Below are 22,928 nucleotides of genomic sequence, written 5' to 3'. Positions count from 1 at the left end.
GGCACAGCAGCAATTTTGGGGTATCTGGAAGTCTGAAGGCACCATCAGGTTGCTGATGCACTTGCCTCACAGGTACAGATTGACCTGCTGGTGGCACCAAACCCCTATGTAATTTTATTTTTAATACCTGACTTTTGAAACCAACTAGACCCTTATCTTCATTCTTTGGTAGATCTTGAGTAATAATGTTAAATAGCAAAGTGTCAATTTTTATTTTGCTTCCATTTAGTCACAATAATAATTGGATCTATTTATTAGAGACGTTAATTTGTCTATTTTCTTTCTAGCTTCAGTGAACTCTTAATTCCTCTTACTCAGTACAGGAAAATCTTTCTTGAATTCCTCGTCAAATTCCTTCCCAGAAAACTCAATACATGAAGATCTCTCATAAATATTTGTTTTGAAAAGTTATTTTCAGTTTCACTTTTTTCTATCTTTAAACTAAGCATTGAGTCATTGCTTGTGAAATGAAGAAAGTGCTGAAATCTTTCCCAGATGTCTCTTTAACCAGAAAGAATAAATGTGTAGCTGAACTAGCTTTCAAGAATTGCAGTAAACTCTGGTTTAGAAAGGATTATCTTTTCCATTGTCTAAAACAAAACAAGAGGTTTTTAAAAATCTTCTTACCTAGAACTCACATAGGTTTGATTTGTATAAATACAAGTTTAATGTGAAATGTTTTAATGATACCAGAATCTATAACTCCAGTAAAAGTTTTTGTCAGCTTAAATATTAGTAACATTACACTATAATTTAACCATCTTAGATATCAATCGACTATATTCTAGGCTCTTGAAAAGATGATAGTTTTTAGAATGACCTCTTCCATTTTTCTCTAGTGAGACTAACATGCCATCAGTGCACACTTTAGGTCAGTTAAGGAGATTCATTATTTTGTCATTTTTAGATGGATTGTTTTAAGTTTTTTTGCCCCTTCTTGTATCTCAATATATTCTGTGTATTGGTCAAGCCTTATTTAACTGGCTGTTACTACAAAATTCCAGTTTTAGTACATACCAACTTCCCCTCATTCAAATTAATACACACATGTAAAATGGACTTTCACTTTAAGATTAGAGGATATTAAATAAGTGGTATTATGTATTATGAACAAATTTACTAACAATTTGAATATCTTGAAGAGATCACTAAGTTCTTAGACATACATAAACTCCCAAGGCTGAATCATCAATAGATCGTTTAAACAGCCGAACTCTGGGACGGGAGCAATAGTACAGATAGCAGGGAAGGTGATGCCTTGCATGCAGCTGACCTGAGTTCAATCCCCAGAACTTATGTGGTTCCCCAAGCCTGCCAGGAGTGATTCTTGAGCACAGATCTAGGAGTACTCAGGAGTAAACCCTGAGTACTGCAAAGTGTGGTCCAAAACCAAAATAAAATAAACAGCCTAGTTGTGAAAAAGAATCAGCAATTAAAATAAAGTTCAAACAATGAAAATGTCCAGGATAAGATTGATTCATCAATCAAAGTTTGAAAGTCCTGTGGATAAAATCTTAAGAGTTTTCTGCTGAAATATTGTTTTAATAGTGTACCTTACCTAAATTGTTTCCTTAATGCCTGCAAATACAACATGTGTGAAGTAGTTGAGCCATATTAATTTGTATAGCTATTTCCTGAAGAATTAAGTGCTGGTCAAAGAAGTGGGGTGGGTTGGGGGCGTTGTGAGGGTGGGAGGGCTACTGGGTTCATTGGTGGTGGAGAATGAGCACTGGTAGAGGGATTGGTACTCGATCATTGAATAACTGAAATCCAAGGCATGAAAGTTTGCAAGCCTACAACTGTGCCTCATGGTGTTTCACTAATAAATAAATAAATAAATAATTAAGTGCTGGTTTAAATTAGAGAAAATATGAAGGCAAATTGGAGAAGCTATTCTAATGGGATAAGATTTAATAACATAGTTTGTGATCCCTACATGCAAAATTTGGGCATTTCTGTGCCTTGTATTATTTTTTTAGATTTTTAAATTTAAATTTAAAGAGTTCAGAAAGAAATGAAAGCATATGAGTGGTAAAAGGAGCATAACTTATTAAAAATTGTGTGTAGAATGATTGCAAGTTTTTCATTACTAATTGACATTAATCATGTAGCACTGTAGCACTGTCCTCTGTTTTTCATCGATTTGCTCGAGCAAACGCCAGTAGCTTCTCACAACAAATTGCGAGGCTTGTTGTTACTGTTTTTGGCATATCTAATACATCACGGGTAGCTTGCCAGGCTCTACCGTGTGGGCGAGATACTCTCGGTGGCGTGCTGGGCTCTCTGAGAGGCGCGGAGGAATCAAACCCGGGTTGCCCGTGTGCAAGGCGAATGCCCTACCCGCTGTGCTATTGATCCAGCTAATGATATTAACAGTTATTTAGTGGTAGGCTACATTTATAATCATTTTGAAACAGTCACCTGGGACCAGAGCAATAGAACACTGGGGAGGGCACTTGTCTTGCAGGTGGCCAGCTTGGGTTCAGTGGTTCAATCCTTTGCATTCCATATAGCCCCCCATGCTTTGTCAGGAATGATACCTGGGTGCAGATTCAGGAATAAACCCTGAGTACCACCAGGTGCATCCCTCCCACCTATGATATTAATATAAAAATTGAGTTTAATAAATTTTATAATCCTGTTTAAGCCATTTTAATAGACATTGCTATAGCTAGGTAATAAATTTCTGAAAATTGCTTGCTAAATCATAGTATAGATTTGCACATAGACTTATTAGACCTTGAAACCCTAATAAGAACCTCTGTTTTTTAAATTTCTATATATACCTTTATTTCCTTAAAGATTTTTAAAATTTTTTCAAAGCTGTTTATGATTGGATTTTAGTCATATAGTATTTCAACACCAATCCCTCCATCAGTATACATTTCCCACTACCAGTGTCCCCAGATTCTCTCCCATCAACCCCGGCCCCCCCACCCCCTGCCTGCCTCTATGGCGGGCACTTTTCTCTTCTCTCTCTCTCTGTCTCTGTTTCTTTGTCTCTCTCTGTCTCTGTCTCTCTCTCAGAGCTTCCCTGTTAAATGACCAAAGAAAATAAGGATATCAATAAATAAAGATCTGATGAACTAGAATGATTGTTAATGAGAATTGCCATGATTATTATTATGGCAAAAGTGTCAATATAAATCTTGTTACGTAGAATTGTTTATTAAGTATTAATAGCTAAATTCATTTTGCACTAATTGACATTTACCATTAAACAGATATTTAGTGGTAGTCTATATTTATAATCATTGAAACAGTCACCTGGGACCAGAACAATAGTTTTCATTAAAACTCATAATGATTTTTATCTATGTGTATTGTGTAGCACATAACCAAAGCATGAAAATGTTTGTCTCTTCTTGGCATACTTATAGTGTTAGCCGGAGATAAAAAGTGAATATTTAGATACTGTATTTTTAAAAGATGATCTCTCTTTAATTTCTTTATTTGTATGTAATTAAATGGGGTGGGAGTTTCCATGTGTTTACTCTATACAGTAGTGCTTTGAAAAATTGTTAGGCATCAAAGTATGTCTGAAAAAGAGGCAGAGTCTGTATTCATGTTTTCCTTGGAGAACATTTTGTTGTATAACTATATTTGCATACCATAATAGAAAAGTTTGCTTATCATGACTGATTGGTAACTTCACCATTGAGTGTTAACATTTAAATATTTCTTAAGTTTAAAGGTGGAACCCAAGACTAAAGGATTAAAGCAGCAACAGCAGCAGCATAAGAAGTTACTGGCAGCAATGCTTTCTCAAGATTCTTTCGAGTCCATCCATAGCCCTACTCCGTCTGTAACAGAAGAAGATATTGATAATGAAGATGATGCAATGGAATTGCTGGGTAATTTTAAAAATTAATAATTTCTCTCTTCTCTAGAATTGTGAAGTTGTGTAGTGATTCAGAAATTGAAAGTTAAGAATAGTTATGTTTTAGAGTAAAGGAACAGTTTTACACCTATTTACATTGGAATTTCTTGAAGTTTCATGCAAGAACTACGTTGAAATAACCTAAGCATGTGAAGTATCTATTAGACTGCATTTTGTGCTTTGTATATGCAGCACTTTACATTCTAACTATTTAATCAAGCTTTATTCTTTATGCAATTGTGATATAATTCATCTCTTTGCTTTATTCTTACCTTATAATGACTTCGATCACTTATTCGTCTATAAATGTATCCACAATACATTATCAACGACATCTCAAAATGTCCCTCCCTTATTTCAAGGGTTTATTCAAAGATAGCTTAGATTTAAATGGGCAAGTAGTATATTAATGAAAACATTAATGTTATATGTCTCCCACATTGACAGGTAAATTTGTAGAAATTTCAATGTTTTGATAGGTCTGTCATTTTTCAAAATCCTTGTTAATGTATATGGAGGAAATATTTTATATCTGTCAATGAAGCAAATTTGTTTTGGTTTCATCAGAAAACACTTCACAGTAACTTTTAAATTAAAATTCATTTTGGAAAATAAATTTTTAGTTTGAAACATTGAAAAATGATTTTTCTAAATGAAGGAAAGAAAACTAATTTAGAGGGAATGATTCACATAAAGAACAATGTGTTTTAAATTTATTGACACCAATTATTCGACTCTAATAGAAAATTTTAAAATAGTTCATAGTGATACATTAGAGAATAAATAATAAAACATTTGATGTGTAGGACACAATGATCTATAAACATATAAACATTTTAAATTACTTTTGTGTAAATCTGATTTTGTTTTGATTGTTTATGATTTTAGGATGCCATCATTACAAAATGGTATAGGTTTTCATACATAGCCTTTCAAATTACTAATAGTCAAATGTAACATATTCACTGTTGTCTCCTCATTTTATGATGACCGCATTTATTTTAGCATTGAGAAGACTGTATCATATTTTTACTTCTTTTTCCATTCAGCTTCTAAAAATCAGTTAATCTTGAGTGGTAGTACTAGAAGAATCTTCTCTCCCCACCCCTGAATCATTAATTTCACATATTGTCAGACATGGTAGTGATTCTCAGTTTCCATTCAACAAATATTTACTTTCCATTTCCTATGTCCTAGGCACTGGACTCATAAAAGTTATTTATTTAAAATAAAAGAATCATGGTTTCTCTCTGCAAGAGCTTTACTTACTAGTCTTCAGGATAAAAATGTAAATACATTATTCTAATAGCTGTACTTATATCATGCTAATAGTTTGCTATAGGTGCTAACTGGATTAAGCACATGGTTGTACATAGGGGAAAGACCTAAAGCAAAGTAAGGGATGGGATTAGAAAATTTTTGCTAGAGTGTCAGTTGCGTTCTAAGGACAAATGGATGTAAATTCAACAGAGTGTCACCTCTATTAACTTTTCTTCCATTGGAATGGAATGCAATTGTGCTCCAAGATTGCCTGGAAATTGTTCCTCTGCTTTAGCAGTAGCAGTAAACAAGGAAACCTTGAGTAGTGACTCAAGGAAAAGCTAGAATAATTTATTGCCTTTTTGTAACATCAATGTTGATGTGGCACAGTGACCTTGAGTGATGTTGATATACTGCACATAGTCTCCTTTCCTGAAAGGTAGCTCATGGTTGGCTGAAATCTACATGAAAGCTCTGTCATACAAGAAGATTATTTTAAGGAGTTTCAGCCATGTATATATAACTTGAGCCATAGTCTTAAGAATATAGAGGTCTCAAGAATATAGAGGTAAAGTGGAGCCATAACACCACTTCATTGATTTGAAGGGAGTGTTTAAGGAGAACCAAGTATTAGCTCACAGCAGATAACCTTCCTTGTCCCAATTCCACTCTGTGTTTTGATGTTTCTATTCTCCCAAGCTGGAGAGAAGAGATTGAGTGTTGTAGACTTTCTAGTTATGAACTTCCTATTATTATTAATTGGATCTCATTTATAATTTTTATTTAGATGTTTTAGCTTGCTATCTGAACTGTTACAAATGTGAGAAACACTTAATAGTATAGACTTTGATCATGTAATTTCACATGAAGTCTCAGAAGAGGTAGCTTATGATGTGCTAATGTTGATATCTAAGTTATGAATTTATCTGCAATGATATGGAATACACTATATGCAGCTTACCCTGTTGCTCATCTAAACAGTGATCACATTGAAATTCTGTTGGGTGGTATTGGTCCTGTACTGGGGAGCATAGGGTTGCCTACCAGAAGATTATGTGGCCCAGAAAGTTCATCAATTAAGTAAAATGCTATTTGTATATGAAATACATTAGTCTTTAAGGCTAAAATACTCCTTCCATTAATTATTTTATTTTCAAATATAATCAAAAATTTTCATCAAAAGTAGTGTGCAAAAACATAACTTAAAATGTTACTAAAGCTTATAGCTAAATGAATGAATATGAAATCAAAAATCAAAAATAATTTTACTAAACTCAAGAGTTAAGAATTTATCTCTCATAGTATGGTAATGAGTAAATATATAAATTGTGAGTATATTATAAAATGTTTATTATTTGATTTTATGATCTACCATCTTTAGTTACCATTTAATATATATGTTTATTAATATTTCATTGGATTCAAGTCTTACACTATTTAACTCATGCAGGACTCCTAAATCAATTTCGAAAGATTATAATATCCATCTTCCTAGTTTACTTAACATTAGATTTTATTATTTTATTTAATTATTAAAATATTTTAAACAATGTTTCCAAAACTATAATAATAGAGAAACATGTGATGATACCCATTTTAGGAAAATAATAATGACAAATTCTTAAAAATTTAATTGAAATCAGATTTTAAGATAGAGAATCATTGTAAAATCTAAAGGAAATATCTAATATTTGAAATATCTTTTAGAAACTATTTAAGAATGAGTTTGCTACATCTTTGTATTTTAATGGCTTAATCTTTCATTATCATTTACATCAGGATATAAGTACAAATACTTTTTAATGCATGGGAATCACCGTATTATTTGTGAAGTGATATATGAATAAAAAGGCTTAGTTAAAGTTAGTATTAAAAGGATTATTCCTCTCTAAGCAGGAAAAGTCTTTTAGTTGTGAGTATATTATAAATGGTATCAAATGGTTTGACCAAATGGTAGAATTTGGTCAAACCATTGATTCTTATTTTATTAAGAAACCATTGTTAATGTGATCGTAGTTATTAATATTCAAATATTTATAGTTGTTTATGTGTGAAAATATTTTCATACAACAGTTATAGATTTTACATGGATTAAAACTTTCCTATAAAATTTTCATGAATACCACTGATAAATACATAGTACAAAGGTAGCTTAATGCAGTTAATATATATATATATAAATAAAATATGCAAGTTTATAGAACTTTATCATACAACAATTTTAAGCATTTTTTAATACTGTCATTCTAATTGAAGCATTTAAAAATGATGTATCTTCAAGGAACCTCAAGCTAAGTAGTTCTCACTTCAAATGTTATTCTTAAATGTTTTAACAGTTGTGCTAAATGTTTCTAAAAATCAATTATTTTTTCAAAATTAAAAGGCAAGTTAAACTGGTGCAACAAGAGAATACTTGATGCACTAGTATTCAAATTTGAGTAACTTTTATATTTCAGTTTATATGTAGATATTTCAGTTTATAAACTAATATGTCAGTTGAAAATATGATATTTTCATAATATTGATTTTAATAAAGTTTTTCACAATAATTTATTAATTCAATATTCCAACACTTATTCCACCACCATAACGTCTTCGCACCACCATTATTTCAAATTTTCCTAATCACCACCCAAGCCTGCCCCAATAGCAGGCCTTAAATAATTTATTTTGTATTGCTTGTTGTGGATAATTAACAAAAATGATCAAAGAAGTTTTCCTTAGGAGAAAGTGTGTGAAGATTGTTGTATCTCAACCTGGATTCATTAACCCTTGTATGGCATTACTAATATATTGCTACAGGTTGACTCTTGTATGCAAATATTTTTTAATTGAGATTGGTTGCTTTCTTCTTTACATCCCATCCAATGTGGTATGTGACTCTTGGTACCTCAGTGGTATAGAGTATGAGATGTCACGAGGATTTCAATTATATTTTTTATTTTTCTACATTATTTGCACTCATTTTGCAAAATCATAAGTAGTTTTAAGACACTCTGCCTTTCTTACACAATTATATGAATGGAAGTTCTTTAGGCTTATTCAAAATTGATGATGAGGCAAATAACTAAATTTCACATTATGCTAAAAAAGAAAGTCAGATTTGCCATGCTTTATATTCTGTACTATAAGCTACTGATTATATATAATCAAAACTAGTATTTTATTACAAAAACCAAGGTAATTACATATATTATGTACTTTAAATTTATTATTAAGAAGAACAAGTTTAATTATACTTTTATTCTTTTGAAGTACACAGTAATTGATTCTAAAACCTCAGCATTTATATAAAACTTTGAAATGATAAAAAATTTTCCAGAGGGGCTCATTGCAGTGGAAATATTACTTGGCATGTTATTTTTGCATTGTATTGAGCCTTTTTGAAGTAAACATTCATTCTATTATGTTGCTAAAGTAGTGTCTTTTAAGTGGAAATTATCCACATTTACAAAATAAGAACATGCATTCCGTGTACTGATATGGATGCTGTTACTCAATCATATTTAAAAAGAAGAGGTATGTAGTATCAACCTCCCCACTCACATATAGGCCTCTGCTTGAACAACCTAAAGTATCTCAACAGATCATAAAAAGATATATATATATATATAAACCTTGTTTCTTTTGAGTATTGATTATTGATAATGTCAGGATAACAGAAAAACTGTTACTTTAAAATGAATGTTCTTCATGAAAGAACTCTTACAAGTCAGATTTTCAAAAATTAAATTTATGAATCCCTTAATACTCATCCTAAGATTGTTTTAAATACTACTTAGACATCCACTCAACATAGTATCTTACCTAATTGTTATATATTAAATATAAAATATTTTGTGGGTCATCAGGATATAACAATTTTGAGACCATTGAAATGAGTGCTATAAACTTGCAACTACTAAATAAAATATACTTCCAATTATATTAATATAAATAGCTCCATAAATAGATCTTTTTAGTTTCAGAAAGTATAAAACTTCAGTTTGTTTGTGTCTTCACTTCCAGTAATGCTAAGTGAGCTCAGGCTGAAGTGTGGCCTTAGTGGGATTGAGTAACCCTATGCTTGACTATTCAATTTCACTAACAGCTTTTGAGAAAATCTGTTTGAATATATTTCATTCAGCAAATACAGTTGCACCATACTTGTGAACAGTGCTCATCATAGTAATATGCAGCACTATATGTATTGTATATAAATGTGTGTATATATATGTATATATATATATATTCTTATGTTCACCTGTTGGACTTTTGAGATAGAGGTGAATCTAGTGAACATCATGTTTGTGTAGAGCCAAAAATACCATGAGTCTTGTCTTAACTCCAACTCTGTCAGTTCTTTTATTGTTCTATTAATTTCTCCAGGATACCTATTATTAACAAACTATCTGGGCAATCCTAGGAATTCAACTTTACACAAATGCAGTGACATCTCATGAAATGTTAACTATTAAAATTATATTCTCAAAATTTAGTTTGCTTAAGGATCATCTGGGAAAACTGGACCGATTTACAGTGGTGGGTAAAGTTCTAGTATCATGTTTGCTCGTCCAAGCACCACTGGGAGTGATCTCTGAGCACAGATCCAAAAGCAATTCCTGAGTACTGTTGGGTATGGCCCTAAAATAAAGTAATCTGGGGAGCTTATCTAAATTTCTTTTCTAGTTACCTCCATTCCCATGGTTTATTAGATTTGGTGCAAACACTTATAATAGAAATGCTTTTCTTGTCCTCCAATACTGTTTTGTAGGTGATCTCTAAACATAGACTTGAAACTTTAATAGAATAGATGTAATTGACGGGCTTTTGTGGTTTTATGAAACATCCTACAGCATAAAATAATAAAAAGTCTAATTATACAAGATACGGACTTGAAGTTTTGATTTTACTAAGCTCTTTAAAAGGGTTTCTTGAAACAAGGAAAAGCTAAAAAGTTTATCTTACCAGAATTTGTATTATCACTGTTTTCCTTCCTGATACCATATTTTACAGAGGCAATTGAAAGTGCATGAATTATGAAATTGTAGCCTTAACATAACGAACTTGTTTTAATAGAAATCTATGTTTTATGTTGCCATATCAAATCTTTATTTAGACTCTAACTTTTGTTTCCTTAGATGTAATTCATAACCCTCTCAATACCTTCTACATACACTTGCTTTTTGTATGAACTTGTATTTATATTTAATTCTCTTTATTATTTAATTTTATTATTCTCAACAAAAATGTTGGAACACTTGCAAATAATAACTAAGGTTCATATGTAGATTTTTCTTACTGAAAATATGGACACATGTAGGATTAAATATGTGCGTTATCTTACTAGCTTTAAGTTTTGTGCTACTTATTTAATAATATTCTTTTCCCCCCAATAACATTTTCCAATGATAAGGGTAGACAACAGGCCATAGTAAAGTCAATAAAAATCTAACTCCATAAGCAGATTGACTTTAACTTTATCTTAAATATAAAACCTGAGTAAAAATTACTTTATCTGAAAAAATAATACTGCTCACTTTGAAATAAGCTTCAAATTGCATATAGCATTAATATAAGCTGAAATGACTTTTTAAAATCAGTCTATAGCTTTCCTTGATTTTACAAGTATGATCCACATTTTATGTGGTGTATGTAGACTGTGGCCAAAGCACTGGACTAAAACTCCTAAGAACATTGCCACTCTCCTGCCACCTGCTAGTTTTCTCACCTAAATCACAAGTATTTCATTGTAAAATTTTAGTAATGATACTAACCTTCCTATTCCACAGAGATGTTGGGAGTAAAATGGAATATTTTGTGAAAGTGCTTTAACTATTTTTTCTATGCCTAGCAAACATACTTGAAACAAATATTTAGTATTTCTATGCAAAACTTTCCTTTCAAATAAATTTATAACCTCTAATCCACATGGATTCTATTAGTTGTAGGGAAAGGGAAGGGAAAAAGAAACTTTCTTGGTTTTTGAAAATTCCCTATGACCAGTAAAAACTGATGTGTCCCACAAGAAAGAAAAATTAAAGGTTTGAATAAAAGGGAGGCAAAGTTACCAGTGTTTTTGAAGTCAAAATACATACTATAGCAATACAAAATATTGCATATGTTATTATTAAGATGATATTGAAGCAAAAGAAAATGCATATGATTTGATTATTTAGCTGTCTTTAGATCTCTTTCACATAAATGTTTTTTATAGAGAAAATAGAAACATTTATGCATGCATGTGAATGTCCTCTAGCAAAGTTTGGAATGGGAGCAGGAAAAAGGAAGTGACAAGGAGGATATATACAAAAACTAAAATTTGTGTTATTGTGTGTATATGCTTCTGTATAAATAAAACCATAAAAATGTTAAAAATACAAGTTTTAAAAATGCTCTCAATTACATTGAATGAGTGTGAAAGTACTTGAAATGGCACATTTTTTATGGTATTCCGTTAACTCACTGTATAAACAAATCACAACCAAGTTGAAAATCAGTGTTAAATATTATTAAGGTTTTATTTCTTTTGAAATAAATGTTCCCATTTCAGATCTTTAATAAAATGGTCATGTTCCATTTCAAGATTATTTGTTTAGCCATGGTAATACATTTTATAAAATTTGGCTGAATTTGAATTAATTTTGTAATTATGTAAGAACCACTTACAAGTCCAAATCCTATGATTATTGTATTTTTTCTTGTTTGAAAATGTACAAAGGAATGTAATTATTTTAGTAATTATTTGGATCTTAACATCACAATCAATAGATATTAAACTGGTATTAAAACATATGAATTGCTTAAAACTTTTTCAATGGTTATATAAATATGTATGTTTCCATTTATTGCATAAGCACTGACAATTTATTTAAACATTACTCAATAGGAACATCAGAATTGGTGAAGCTGAAAACTGAATATTTATTAATAAAAACGTGGTCACAAAACCTGCCAGTTATTTTCAATATCTAAAAAACAAGCTTTTCTGAAAAAGAAACTTTAGTTCTAAGATTTTTTATAAAGATATTTATGTAAATTTAATCTTCAGAGTCTAAATGTTTCATTAAACTTGTCCTATATTTGAATTTAGTTGGTAAAAATGCCTTTCTTTTTCACTTTTCTTGGCTTCAGTAAATTCAGACATAAGTATATTTTAATAGTACCAATATACACATTTTAAAGTTACTCCCCAAATCTTTAAGCTCTAATACGGGAAAGTACATGCGTTTAGAAAAATTATGACAGTATTCTAATGGAGCTAAATTAAACCCAGTGATTTTATATTACTTTCCTTTTTTTTTTTTTCAGTTTCTTTCTACAAATGTGCGGAGGAATAACACAGCGGGTAGGGCGTTTGCCTTGCAGGCGGCCGACCGAGTCGGCCCAGGTTCAATTCCTCCACCTTTCTCGGAGAGCCCAGCAAGCTACCGAGAGTATCTTGCCCACACGGCAAAGCCTGGCAAGTTCCCCTTGAGGTATTCAATATGCCAAACACAGTAACAACAAGTCTCACAATGGAGACGTTACTGAGCCTACTCAAGCAAATCAATGAACAACGGAAGGACAGTACTACAGTGCTTTCTACAAATATGATTGTTTTATATTAACATGGAAGGAATTTTCTTAGTAGAACAAATATTAAAATTTCATGAACAATTTTAATTTTTTTAATACTTTACTTTTTCAAGACATCAGAATGGAGTTATGCTAGCATTTTTAATCTCTTGATTATTACCTGTTAATTAAGTTAACCTTGTGAAATATAATTTTATTAGAGATTATTAACAATATTAGTAAATAAAATAAACATGTACTTTTTTTCAGGTAGCTATAGTGCAAGTTTCACAAATATTCTTTACTAATTCTATAATTTGAAAATAGAAACTTCTTTTCCCAATTATCAGATCCATCATCATAAAAATAAGAATTTTAACTACATAAATCATAACTTCACTTATGGAGATTGAGTAATATAATTTAGGTACTTAATCTTCTAAGGGATTAAACAAAAAGAACTTGCTGCAATTGCTAATATTTCTATACCAATTTTTTTCCTGTTGATAATACCCGGGACTTAAAAATATACGTGAAAAATAAAAGTAAGACTAGAAATTTGTCTTAAGGGATTTGAATGTTTCATTTACTAACAAAAATGTGTCATCTAAGTATATTCCATTTTGAGGGGGCAGTGAAGCTGAATATTTTTATTGGGATTTATTTAGAAAGATGTGAGGAGATGGAGAGAAGTCCATGTTGGCAAGTGAATTCAGGCTTTTCTGAGTGGAGCTAAGGAAAGCAAGGACAGCTCGAGGTCAGTGAGATATATGTTCAAGAGAGAACATGGGCTTCAAGAGAAGCCTGTTATGTCCCATATTTAGGAAGTATTTCAATAACTACTCATTATGTGTTATTTATGTCCTACTTAGATCTCTCCCCTCACCCACCCTGTCCTGTTTCTTTTAAAGATTGCAGAAAACTTTCTCAAGAATGATGTCACATTAGGGGCCAGAGGGATAGTAGAATGAGCAAGGCTCTTTCCTTGCACTCAGCTGACCCAGGTTTGATTCTCCACATCCCACATGGTCCTCCATGCCTTCCAGGAATGATCCCTGAGAACAGAGCCAGGTGTGGCCAAAAAAAAAAAAAGAGAGAGAGTATGTGATATTGGAGATATTGGACATTTTTTTTTCCATTTAAGGAGAGTACAACAATTTTAAGAGTGTATTTGTTTGTTTTAATTTTCTAATAATTTCACAGATTAAATTATTTTTAGCAATTTAAAATATTCAGACTTTTCAAGAGTATAAGAGACTAAAAAAATATATCTTGTTTAGTCTTATATTTGTATGTTATCAGGTAACTGCCTCCCTGATTTGTATTCATGGACACTCTGAGCTCCTTCCAAGGCATGGAGAAGCTATCGGAACTTTAGAAAGAAAGATTTTATGGGCTCATGCATCCCATCTTATCATAGGTATAGAATAAGCAACATTCCATGACTAGATCAGAGTAAGAATTTTCTAAAGCTTATATAGAGTGTATATTTTTTCATATTATTTTATTTTCTTTTTAGATGATTTACATATAAAATGTAGATCAAGACAGGGAAGGAAGTTTTCTTTCTTTAATACCAAATTATATTCTAGTGTTCTTACCATATTATGTACTTCTGATATTGATTTTATGAGTTATTTACAAATAGTATTATTAATATTAATATCATCAACGAACATTGCAGTGACCGAGCTAAGGATATAATTTACAAAAAAAAAGTCATTGAGATAGAAAACATATCTTTGTTCAGTTTTTAGTTTAAACATCAAAGGTTAAATAAGCAATCTCCAAGAAACAAAGAATTACAGAGGTAAAAATAGGTAAATATTAGGCTTACTCTTCAACACGTAGCACAGTGGGTAGGGCGTTTGCCTTGCATGCAGCTGACCTGGGTTCAATTCCCCCACCCCTCTCGGAGAGCCCAGCAAGCTACCTAGAGTATCCAGCCCACACAGCAAAGCCTGGCAAGCTCCCCATGACGTATTTGATATGCCAAAAACAGTAACAAGTCTCACAAGTGAGTTGTTACTGGTGCCCGCTCGAGCAAATCAATGAACAACGGGAGGATAGTGCTACAGTGCTACTTTTCAACACTATCTCTCTTGCTTGCTTTCTTGTCTCTATGTCTCTTTGATTTTTCCACTTTGGAGAAGCCCATATTTTCTCTTGAACACTTACTTCCTCTCTTTCTCTTTTCTTTCTAAGTAAGCTTAATTAAAAACCATCTTGCTACACTAAAGAAAAGAAAGTAACCATTAGCTAGAAATAATTACTATTAATATTTTAGTGACGTTTCATGCTATTATCTAGAAACTAACTATATAGATACATATATATAAATATAAAAATTACATTTATTTACAATATGCAGTGTGCCATGCTTTCTGTAAATTACTTAGCAATTACAAAAATATCATGGAGTAGTCAATATTATTATCTTCACACCATAAAAAGAACCCAGGTTCTTTTTTAAAAATTGTAGTCCATATGAACACACAAGTCAGACTATATTTACACATCATATAAAAAGTATATATACATGCTTATAAATAGTTCTTAATACCTTGAGCAAAATTTTGCTGTAAATTCAAACCTGTAGAACTGAATTGCTGAATAGAGGTCGGGGGCTGGCAGGGGACAGTGATAGACATGTGTGCTGACACTGTGGTGTTGGGTATGGTGTAGCAGCATCATATGCCTGAGACATTACACACTGCCAGTGTTGTAAATCACGGTGATTAAATCATGCTTTTAAATTAGAAGTGACTCAGCAGTATAGTGCATACCTCACATGTGAGGTCCTGGGTTTGATTCCTTGAACCACAGAACAATTTTTAAATTCTAAGTTTTATTCACCTTTAATTATTCCTTCAGTGACACTCTTTCATCATGTAGATCTGAGTTTTTATCAACATATTTCCCTTTTGTGCTGAAGAATTCTTTTCATTTCTTTGCAGAGTAAACCTACAGGCCATAGACACTCTCAGTATTTCTTTATCAAAGAAAGTCTCTGTCTTCTCTAGTTCAGTTGAAGGTTGTTTCTCTAGGTGTTTAATATTCTAGAACTAGTGCTTTTCTCTTAACACTTTAAATATTCCAGTTCACTTTGTTATGGCTTACAGGGTATTTCGAGTTGGCTAACAGATGACTAGAGTTTAATATTTGCCTTCTTCCATTTGGAAAACTATAGAGCATACTGGCAGAGCATTTGTCCTTCCCTAGGATGATTAAATTCTGAGTAATTTAATTTGAGCGTGGGCTGTCCTACTCCTTTAAAGGTTCTGGTGCGATGGAAGGAGCAATAGAATACTTGGCTGCAATTTGGGCGCCCTTGTTTTCTCTTTGCTTAAAAAGTAAACTTCTAGGGGGTTAGCTGTTTTGTTTATTTCGAAAAGGCAAGGTAGATTAAATAAGTCTGGGAACTTCTAATTTAGATTCTAGTAAGACAGTCTCTTTTTACTTTTTATTTTTTATTTTTTTGTTACTTTTTGGGTCACACCCAGCGATGCTCAGGAGTTATTCCTGGCTCAGCACTCACGAATTACTCCTGGCATTGCTGGGGAGACCATATGGGATGCCGGGGATTGAACCTGGATCGGCTGCGTGCAAGGCAAACACCCTACCCGCTGTACTATCACTCTGGCGCCAAAACAGCTTCTTTTAAAAGCAGGACCTGTTAAGAATAAAGTACTCTATCATATTTCTGGATCGTTAACTTTCTTTTCATCTACAATTTCGCATAAGGGGAGAATATTCTGTAATATTCACTGAGGGGCTTGGTAGAACTGGAAGTAAAACTCAAAAAAAAGCCCTCTTCATAATTGGTTAAACCAAGAGTGCCTACATTAAGTCTCCAATAATGCGTCAGTTTCAGTTTAGTCATTCAACCAGGCTCTGATTTCCCTGGAGATTTTTCTGTTTCTTAATAATTGCGATGCTTGGTATTTTTCTTCTCCTCCTGCTGCAGAGGGCAGTGGTTTGTCCTGTGGCGGTATTTCTTGGATGGCTCAATGAACAATTGCTACTTTTATGTTGTTTATTTTTTAGCTTGTTATAGCATGGAGTTCAAACTTTCAAGTACTTTACAAGGCAGACTAGAAACTGGATGATGCCATTTTATTTCGTTGGCAAACTATCTTGCATTGTATGCTGACTTTATATTTCTGGGCATCAGTCCATTTAGTTGTGGACATTTGGCTTCCATTTTCTGGCTGGTGAACAATGTGATTATGTATATTTGTATAAAGTTTTTGATATGGTTATATGTTATAATTTTTCTTACATATATACATGAAGAAGAAGAAAACCTGAGTTATACAGTGATTTCATATGGAAATTGTGAGATATGACTATGCTATTTCAGTGTATGAGAGATCTTTATTTCTTTATGTTATTCCCTATCAACTGTTATCTGTTTCTGTGTGAGGTTATTGTTGTTTGATATATATATATGCATGTATATATGTGTGTATACATATATATTGATATATGTGTATATATATATTTGTCTAACTTGTTTTTTATGGAAATTCTAATAGGTGCTGATAGTTATGTTACTGTGCTTTTTAAAAAATTTTTATTAGTGAAACACCATGAGGAACAGTTGGCTTTTTGTTTTTTGATGGGTAAAAATACTGAGCATACTTTAATGTGTTCATTGGACGTAGATCTGTATTGTTTAGGGGAGTGCCCATTTAGACTTTTTACCCATTTAAAATTTTCCTTCTCTTTTATTAAATTTAAACATACTTATATAAATGTGGGCTGGAGCAATAGCACAACGGGTAGGGTGTTTGCCTTGCACGCGGCCGACCTGGGTTCGATTCTTCTGCCCTTCTCGCAGAGTCTGGCAAGCTACCGAGAGTATCTTGCCCTCACAGCAAAGCCTAGCAAGCTACCCATGACGTATCCAATATGCCAAAAACAGTAACAAAATGTCTCACTATTTGTTTTGAGTGTCACTGGTGCCTGCTCAAGAAAATCGATGAACAATGGGAGGACAGTGCTTCCTGTGCTTCCAATTTCTTTATTTATATAAGTCTATTTAATTTGGTGTTATCTTCTCCTTGGATGTTTTTACTTTTAATTATGTTTTTCATTATAATATTTTTGGTTTGCATTTTTACATCCCCCCCATAATTTGCCATTATTTGTTGATGTTTCTGAATTTTTTTACTATAACACTTTATTTTTTTATAAGCAGCAAAGGTTGCCTTTCATTTCTTTTTTTTTTGTTAATGTTTTTTTATTTATTAGTGAAACACCATGAGGTACAGTTGTAGATTTACAATTTTTTGTGCTTGGGTTTGATTATACAATAATCAGATACCATCCCTCCACCAGTGCCCATTTTCCACCACCATGGATAATATCCCTCCCTCCCCCATCCACCCATCCCCCCCTGCCTCTGTGGCAGGGCAATCCCCTGTGTTCTCTCTCTCCTTTTGGGTGTTGTGGTCTGCAAAAGAGACATTGAGTGGCAAACATGTTCAGTCCATAGTCCACTTTCGACATGCATCTCCCCTCCTGGGAGGATCCTCCAAACACCCTTTATTTGGTGTTCCCTTCTCTATCTGAGTTGCCCTTTCCTCTAGAATGCCCGACTGGCCACTAAGCTATGGAGTAATCCTCCTGGTGCTGATCTCAGCTATTCTTGGGTATTAATCTCATATTTTGTTACTTTATATCCCCCAGATGAATGCAATCTTTCTATGTCTATCCCTCTCTTTCTGACTCATTTCGCTTAGCATGATACTTTCCATGTTGTACCACTTGTATGTAAATTTCATGACTTCATCTTTTCTAACAACTACATAGTACTCCATTGTGTAGATGTACCAAAGTTTCTTTAACCAGTCATCTGTTCTTGGGCATTCAGGTTTCTTCCAGTTTCTGGCTATTGTAAAGAGTGCTGCAATGAACAAACAGGTGCAGATGTCATTTCGACTATACATTTTTGCCTCTCTGGGATATATTCCCAGGAGTGGTATTGCTGGGTCAAATGGGAGCTCAATTTCTAATTTTTTGAGAGTCGTCCATACTGTTTTCCAAGAAGGGCTGAACCAGTCGACATTCCCACCAACAGTGAAGGAGTGTCCCTTTCTCGCCACATCCACGCCAGCATCGGTTGCTTTTGTTCTTTTCAATGTGGGCCAGTCTCTGAGGTGTGAGATGGTATCTCATTGTGGTTTTGATCTGCATCTCCCTGATGATTAATGATGTAGAGCATTTTCTCATGTGCTTTTTTGCCATTCGGATTCCTTCTTTGAGAAAGTTTCTGTTCATTTCATTGCCCCATTTTTGGATGGGGTTGGATGTTTTCTTCTTGTGGAGTTTAACTTGTTAATGTTTTAATGAATCATCATGAGATACAATAACAGACTTACAAACTTTCGTGCTTATGTTTCAGTCACACAATGATCGAGTACCCATCCCTCCACCAGTGCTCATTCTCCACCACCAATGTTCTAAGTATCCCTCCCCATTTATCCCCGCCTCTGAATCAGGCGGGTTCCCTTTTTACTTTCTCTCTCTCTTTTTTAGGGTGTTGTGATCTGCAATGCAGGTGTTAAGTGGCCATCATGTTCCATCTCTAGTCTACTTTCAGTACACATCACAAAACTTTAAATTAGTTTATACTTTACCTTTAAGATGAATGATTTCATTGAAGTGTTAGGTGTCTTATTTTTACTTATTATGCTCCCTCATATTAGACTTTTTGAAAAATTTAGTTGAGAATTTTTATGTGTTCTATGAATATGTTAATAAATACAGAGGTATATACCTCTATGTTTATTTTCTAAACCTATTCATGTTAAACTTGGAAAGAATAAAGGTAGGAGTGACCATATATATATATATATATATATATATGGGATATATTCCCAGGAGTGGTATTGCTGGGTCAAATGGGAGCTCAATTTCTAATTTTTTGAGAATCATTCATACTGTTTTCCAGAAGGGCTGAACCACTCGACATTCCCACCAACAGTGAAGGAGTGTCCCTTTCTCGCCACATCCGCGCCAGTATTGGTTGCTTTTGTTCTTTTCAATGTGGGCCATATTATATATATTATGTATATTATATATGTATATATATGTATATTATATATATACATAAATAGCTCTTGTTTAAGTTTATATCTAGGAAATTTTTTACTGAAAAAATGTATTAATTTAAGATGTGCAACACAATGATTCAGCATTTGTACAGTTGCCCAGTAACCACCACAAATCTAGTTAACATACATTCCCAAACATTAAGATTTTCCCGCACGGCAGAGCCTGGCAAGCTACCCATGACGTACTCAATATGCCAAACACATTAACAACAAAGTCTCCAATGGAGATGTTACTGGGCCCGCTCGAGAAAATCGATGGACAACGGGAGGACTGTGACCGGGACCATGATGAGAAGTTTTAAGATCTGCTGTCTAAGCAATATTAGATAATTATTAATTATGCTTACTATGATTTCATATAAGTATTATAAATAAGAAGTGGCTAAATCTATTTTATGATAAGGTATCTGTAATTTCTCCGATTAATATTTTGGAGATTAATAACACTGAAAAATCCCTGAAAGTATAGGAGGCAGATTGTGTGTTTTCTCACAGACCCTCTTGTAGCAACTAAGAGCTGGGATTTAGGAAGTTCCTGTGAAGATCCCAGAGTAGGTGCATGTGGTGGGCGTGACCCAGAGCAGTGCAATGCAGATGCCTGCTGGAGAATAGGAGCTTGAAATCAGACCATGCCCACGACCTGGTGTATGTATCTGTGTGTTGGAAGGGGTGTCTTTTCCCCTGTGACCTTCCTCCCTATTGTGCCAGCCTTAAGCATTTTAAGTTTCTTAGCAGACCATGAAAGTTCTTACATCTTTTAAAATGTTAATAGTACTATCTGTTGAGGAATGATTGATAACACTCACACACGGTACTTAAAAGTCCACTGGATTCTCTAGTCCATTGAATTCTCAGTCACAATTCAAACCAGTTTCAATTCTGGCATTCATACAAAGCATTTCAAGTTTTTTTGTTCTTATTCAGTCCCTCAATGCCCATAGCTGAGTTACAATAAGATAAGAAAGATGTTTAAAATAAAAAATTAAACACAGTTTTTTCAATTTATGTTGTATTCTATTTAACAGACCTGTTCAATCGCATGCATCAACTCTGCCATTCACATCAAGAGCAAAAGATGTTTTTTTTATATCAGCATATTAATATAATCAAGGAAGATTATTTTGCTTGCTCAGTGTACTGACTGAACATTACTTCAGTCTACATTATTTCCCTGTTGGGTGAAATAAAGTTTGTTAGCTTCTGTGTTTTGTAATTAACTCTGTAAGCACTTATAATTGGCATCTTACTCAGCACATAGTTTTAGGCAAATAATTTTACATGGAAAAATCCATTAGCTTCCTCTGTAGGGCAGTCATTTTCTTGTAAATTATATTGGATAATGAGCTGATTCTTTGAAAACAAATCTGAGCTTCATCACTCCAAATTTAACCAAAATGTTTCTACTTTTTAAATTATCCAACTGACAAATTACTTATTTTTTTAATTATATTCAACATTTTTAATACTTTTAACATGCTGTACATATTTATATATTTCAAGATCACAAACATCTGATAGGATTTGAATCTTTACTGTTATGTTATAAATTGAGGTAATTTTAGTTTACAAGACTATGCATTTTAGAATTAAATTTTAGGTATAAAATCACACATCTTTTAAAACACAAGGTATGACACAAAATTACCAATATTCCTTCATCATATTGCACAGGAACCTGTCCCTCCCCACCACTCCACTCCTGCCTCTCCCCCAGCAACTTTTCAGTCCTGTCTTCTGAGTACAAAGGTTTACTTTTATTTGCACCTCTATATCCCATATGTAAGTAAAAAAAATTCTATATTTGTCTTTCTCCTTCTGATTTACTTTGCTTATCATGATCCTCTAAGTTCCATCCTTAAGGTTTCAAAGGGCATGGTTTCACCTTCACTTGTAGCTGAGTAGTATTCCATGTGTGGATATAACACATTTTCTGATATGCTCATCTGCTGTTGGTCACTCTTTCTCTATCCTTGCTATTGTAAATAGTTCTGCAATAAATTTAGATGTGCATAAATCTTTTTGAATAATACTTTTGTACTCTTTGGATAGATATTGAAGAGTGGATTTGTTGGGTTTATGATAGATCTGTTGTTAGTATTTTCAAAAATCTTCATACTGTTTTACAAAATAACTGAACCAATTTACAGTCCTACCAACAGTGAATGAGGTGTCTCTTTTAAGAATCACAAAAGCTCCCGAAATAGACAAAGATAATTTTAAGATATAAGAATGAACTTCAAACTATACCACAAAGTTATAATAATCAAAATAACGTAATATTGAGATAAAAAATACACAGGGCCAGAGCAATAGTACAACTGATAAGAGTTCTTTCCTTGCATGTGGTCAACCTAGGTTTGATCCCCAGCACTCTATATGGTCTCCTGCTCTCTGCCAGGAGTAATCCCTGAGCACTGCTGGAAATGGCTCCAAAACTCAAATTAATTAGTTAATTAAAAAAATAAACACAGAGACCAATTGGACTGCATTGAGAGCCCTGAAATGAATCTTCACACATGTGACCAGTTGATTTAAGACATTGGAATGGAGCATAAGTGGGAGAAAGTCTTCTCAATAAATGAAATTGGGAAAACTGGATAGGCGCATGCAAAACAGTGAAATCATATGACTCACATTTTGCACAAAAATAAATCAAATGGATACAGCACAGCGGGTAGGGTGTTCGCCTTACAAGCGGCCAACATGGCCGACCCGAGTTCGATTCCTCCGCCCCTCTCGGAGAGCCCGGCAAGCTACCGAGAGTATTCGATATGCCAGACACAGTAACAACAAAGTCTCCAATGGAGACGTTACTGGGCCCGCTCGAGCAAATCGACGATCAACGGGAGGGCCTTTACCTTTACCTTTACCTTTACAATGTTAAGGACACAAAATGGATGTTAGATTCAGACAGTTTAGTAGAGGGTTCTATATATACTTGGGGATTTAACTCCAACAGCAAGAGAAACAAAACAACTGAAATTACTTCAAACTGAAAAATATGTATATATAGAAAATCATGAAAATTAAAGATTCCTACTTATTTGGAGAAAACATTCACATACCATGTATTTGGCAAACAGCTGGAGTTCAAAATAGTTAATATTCTCATAAAGTTCAACAGAAAGAAA

The 22,928-nt window shown here is 33.2% G+C and overlaps 1 protein-coding gene across 2 annotated transcripts in view; it reads left to right on the top strand.

The window, feature by feature from the left end:
* The window catches only part of CUNH8orf34 (chromosome unknown C8orf34 homolog), a 339,451-nt gene that overhangs the window by 100,404 nt on the left and 216,119 nt on the right, over positions 1 to 22,928 (top strand). For both annotated transcript variants that reach the window (XM_056108308.1, XM_056108259.1), the window contains exon 7: positions 3,688 to 3,854. In XM_056108308.1, the coding sequence (XP_055964283.1) occupies positions 3,688 to 3,854 (167 nt within the window). The remainder of the gene's footprint in view (positions 1 to 3,687; positions 3,855 to 22,928) is intronic.

This window comes from Sorex fumeus, unplaced genomic scaffold, assembly GCF_029834395.1.
Source record: "Sorex fumeus unplaced genomic scaffold, SorFum_2.1 ptg000002l, whole genome shotgun sequence".
Lineage (NCBI taxonomy): Eukaryota > Metazoa > Chordata > Mammalia > Eulipotyphla > Soricidae > Sorex > Sorex fumeus.
Note: the sequence above shows the minus strand (reverse complement) of the source record. Positions and strands in the feature narration are given on the sequence as shown.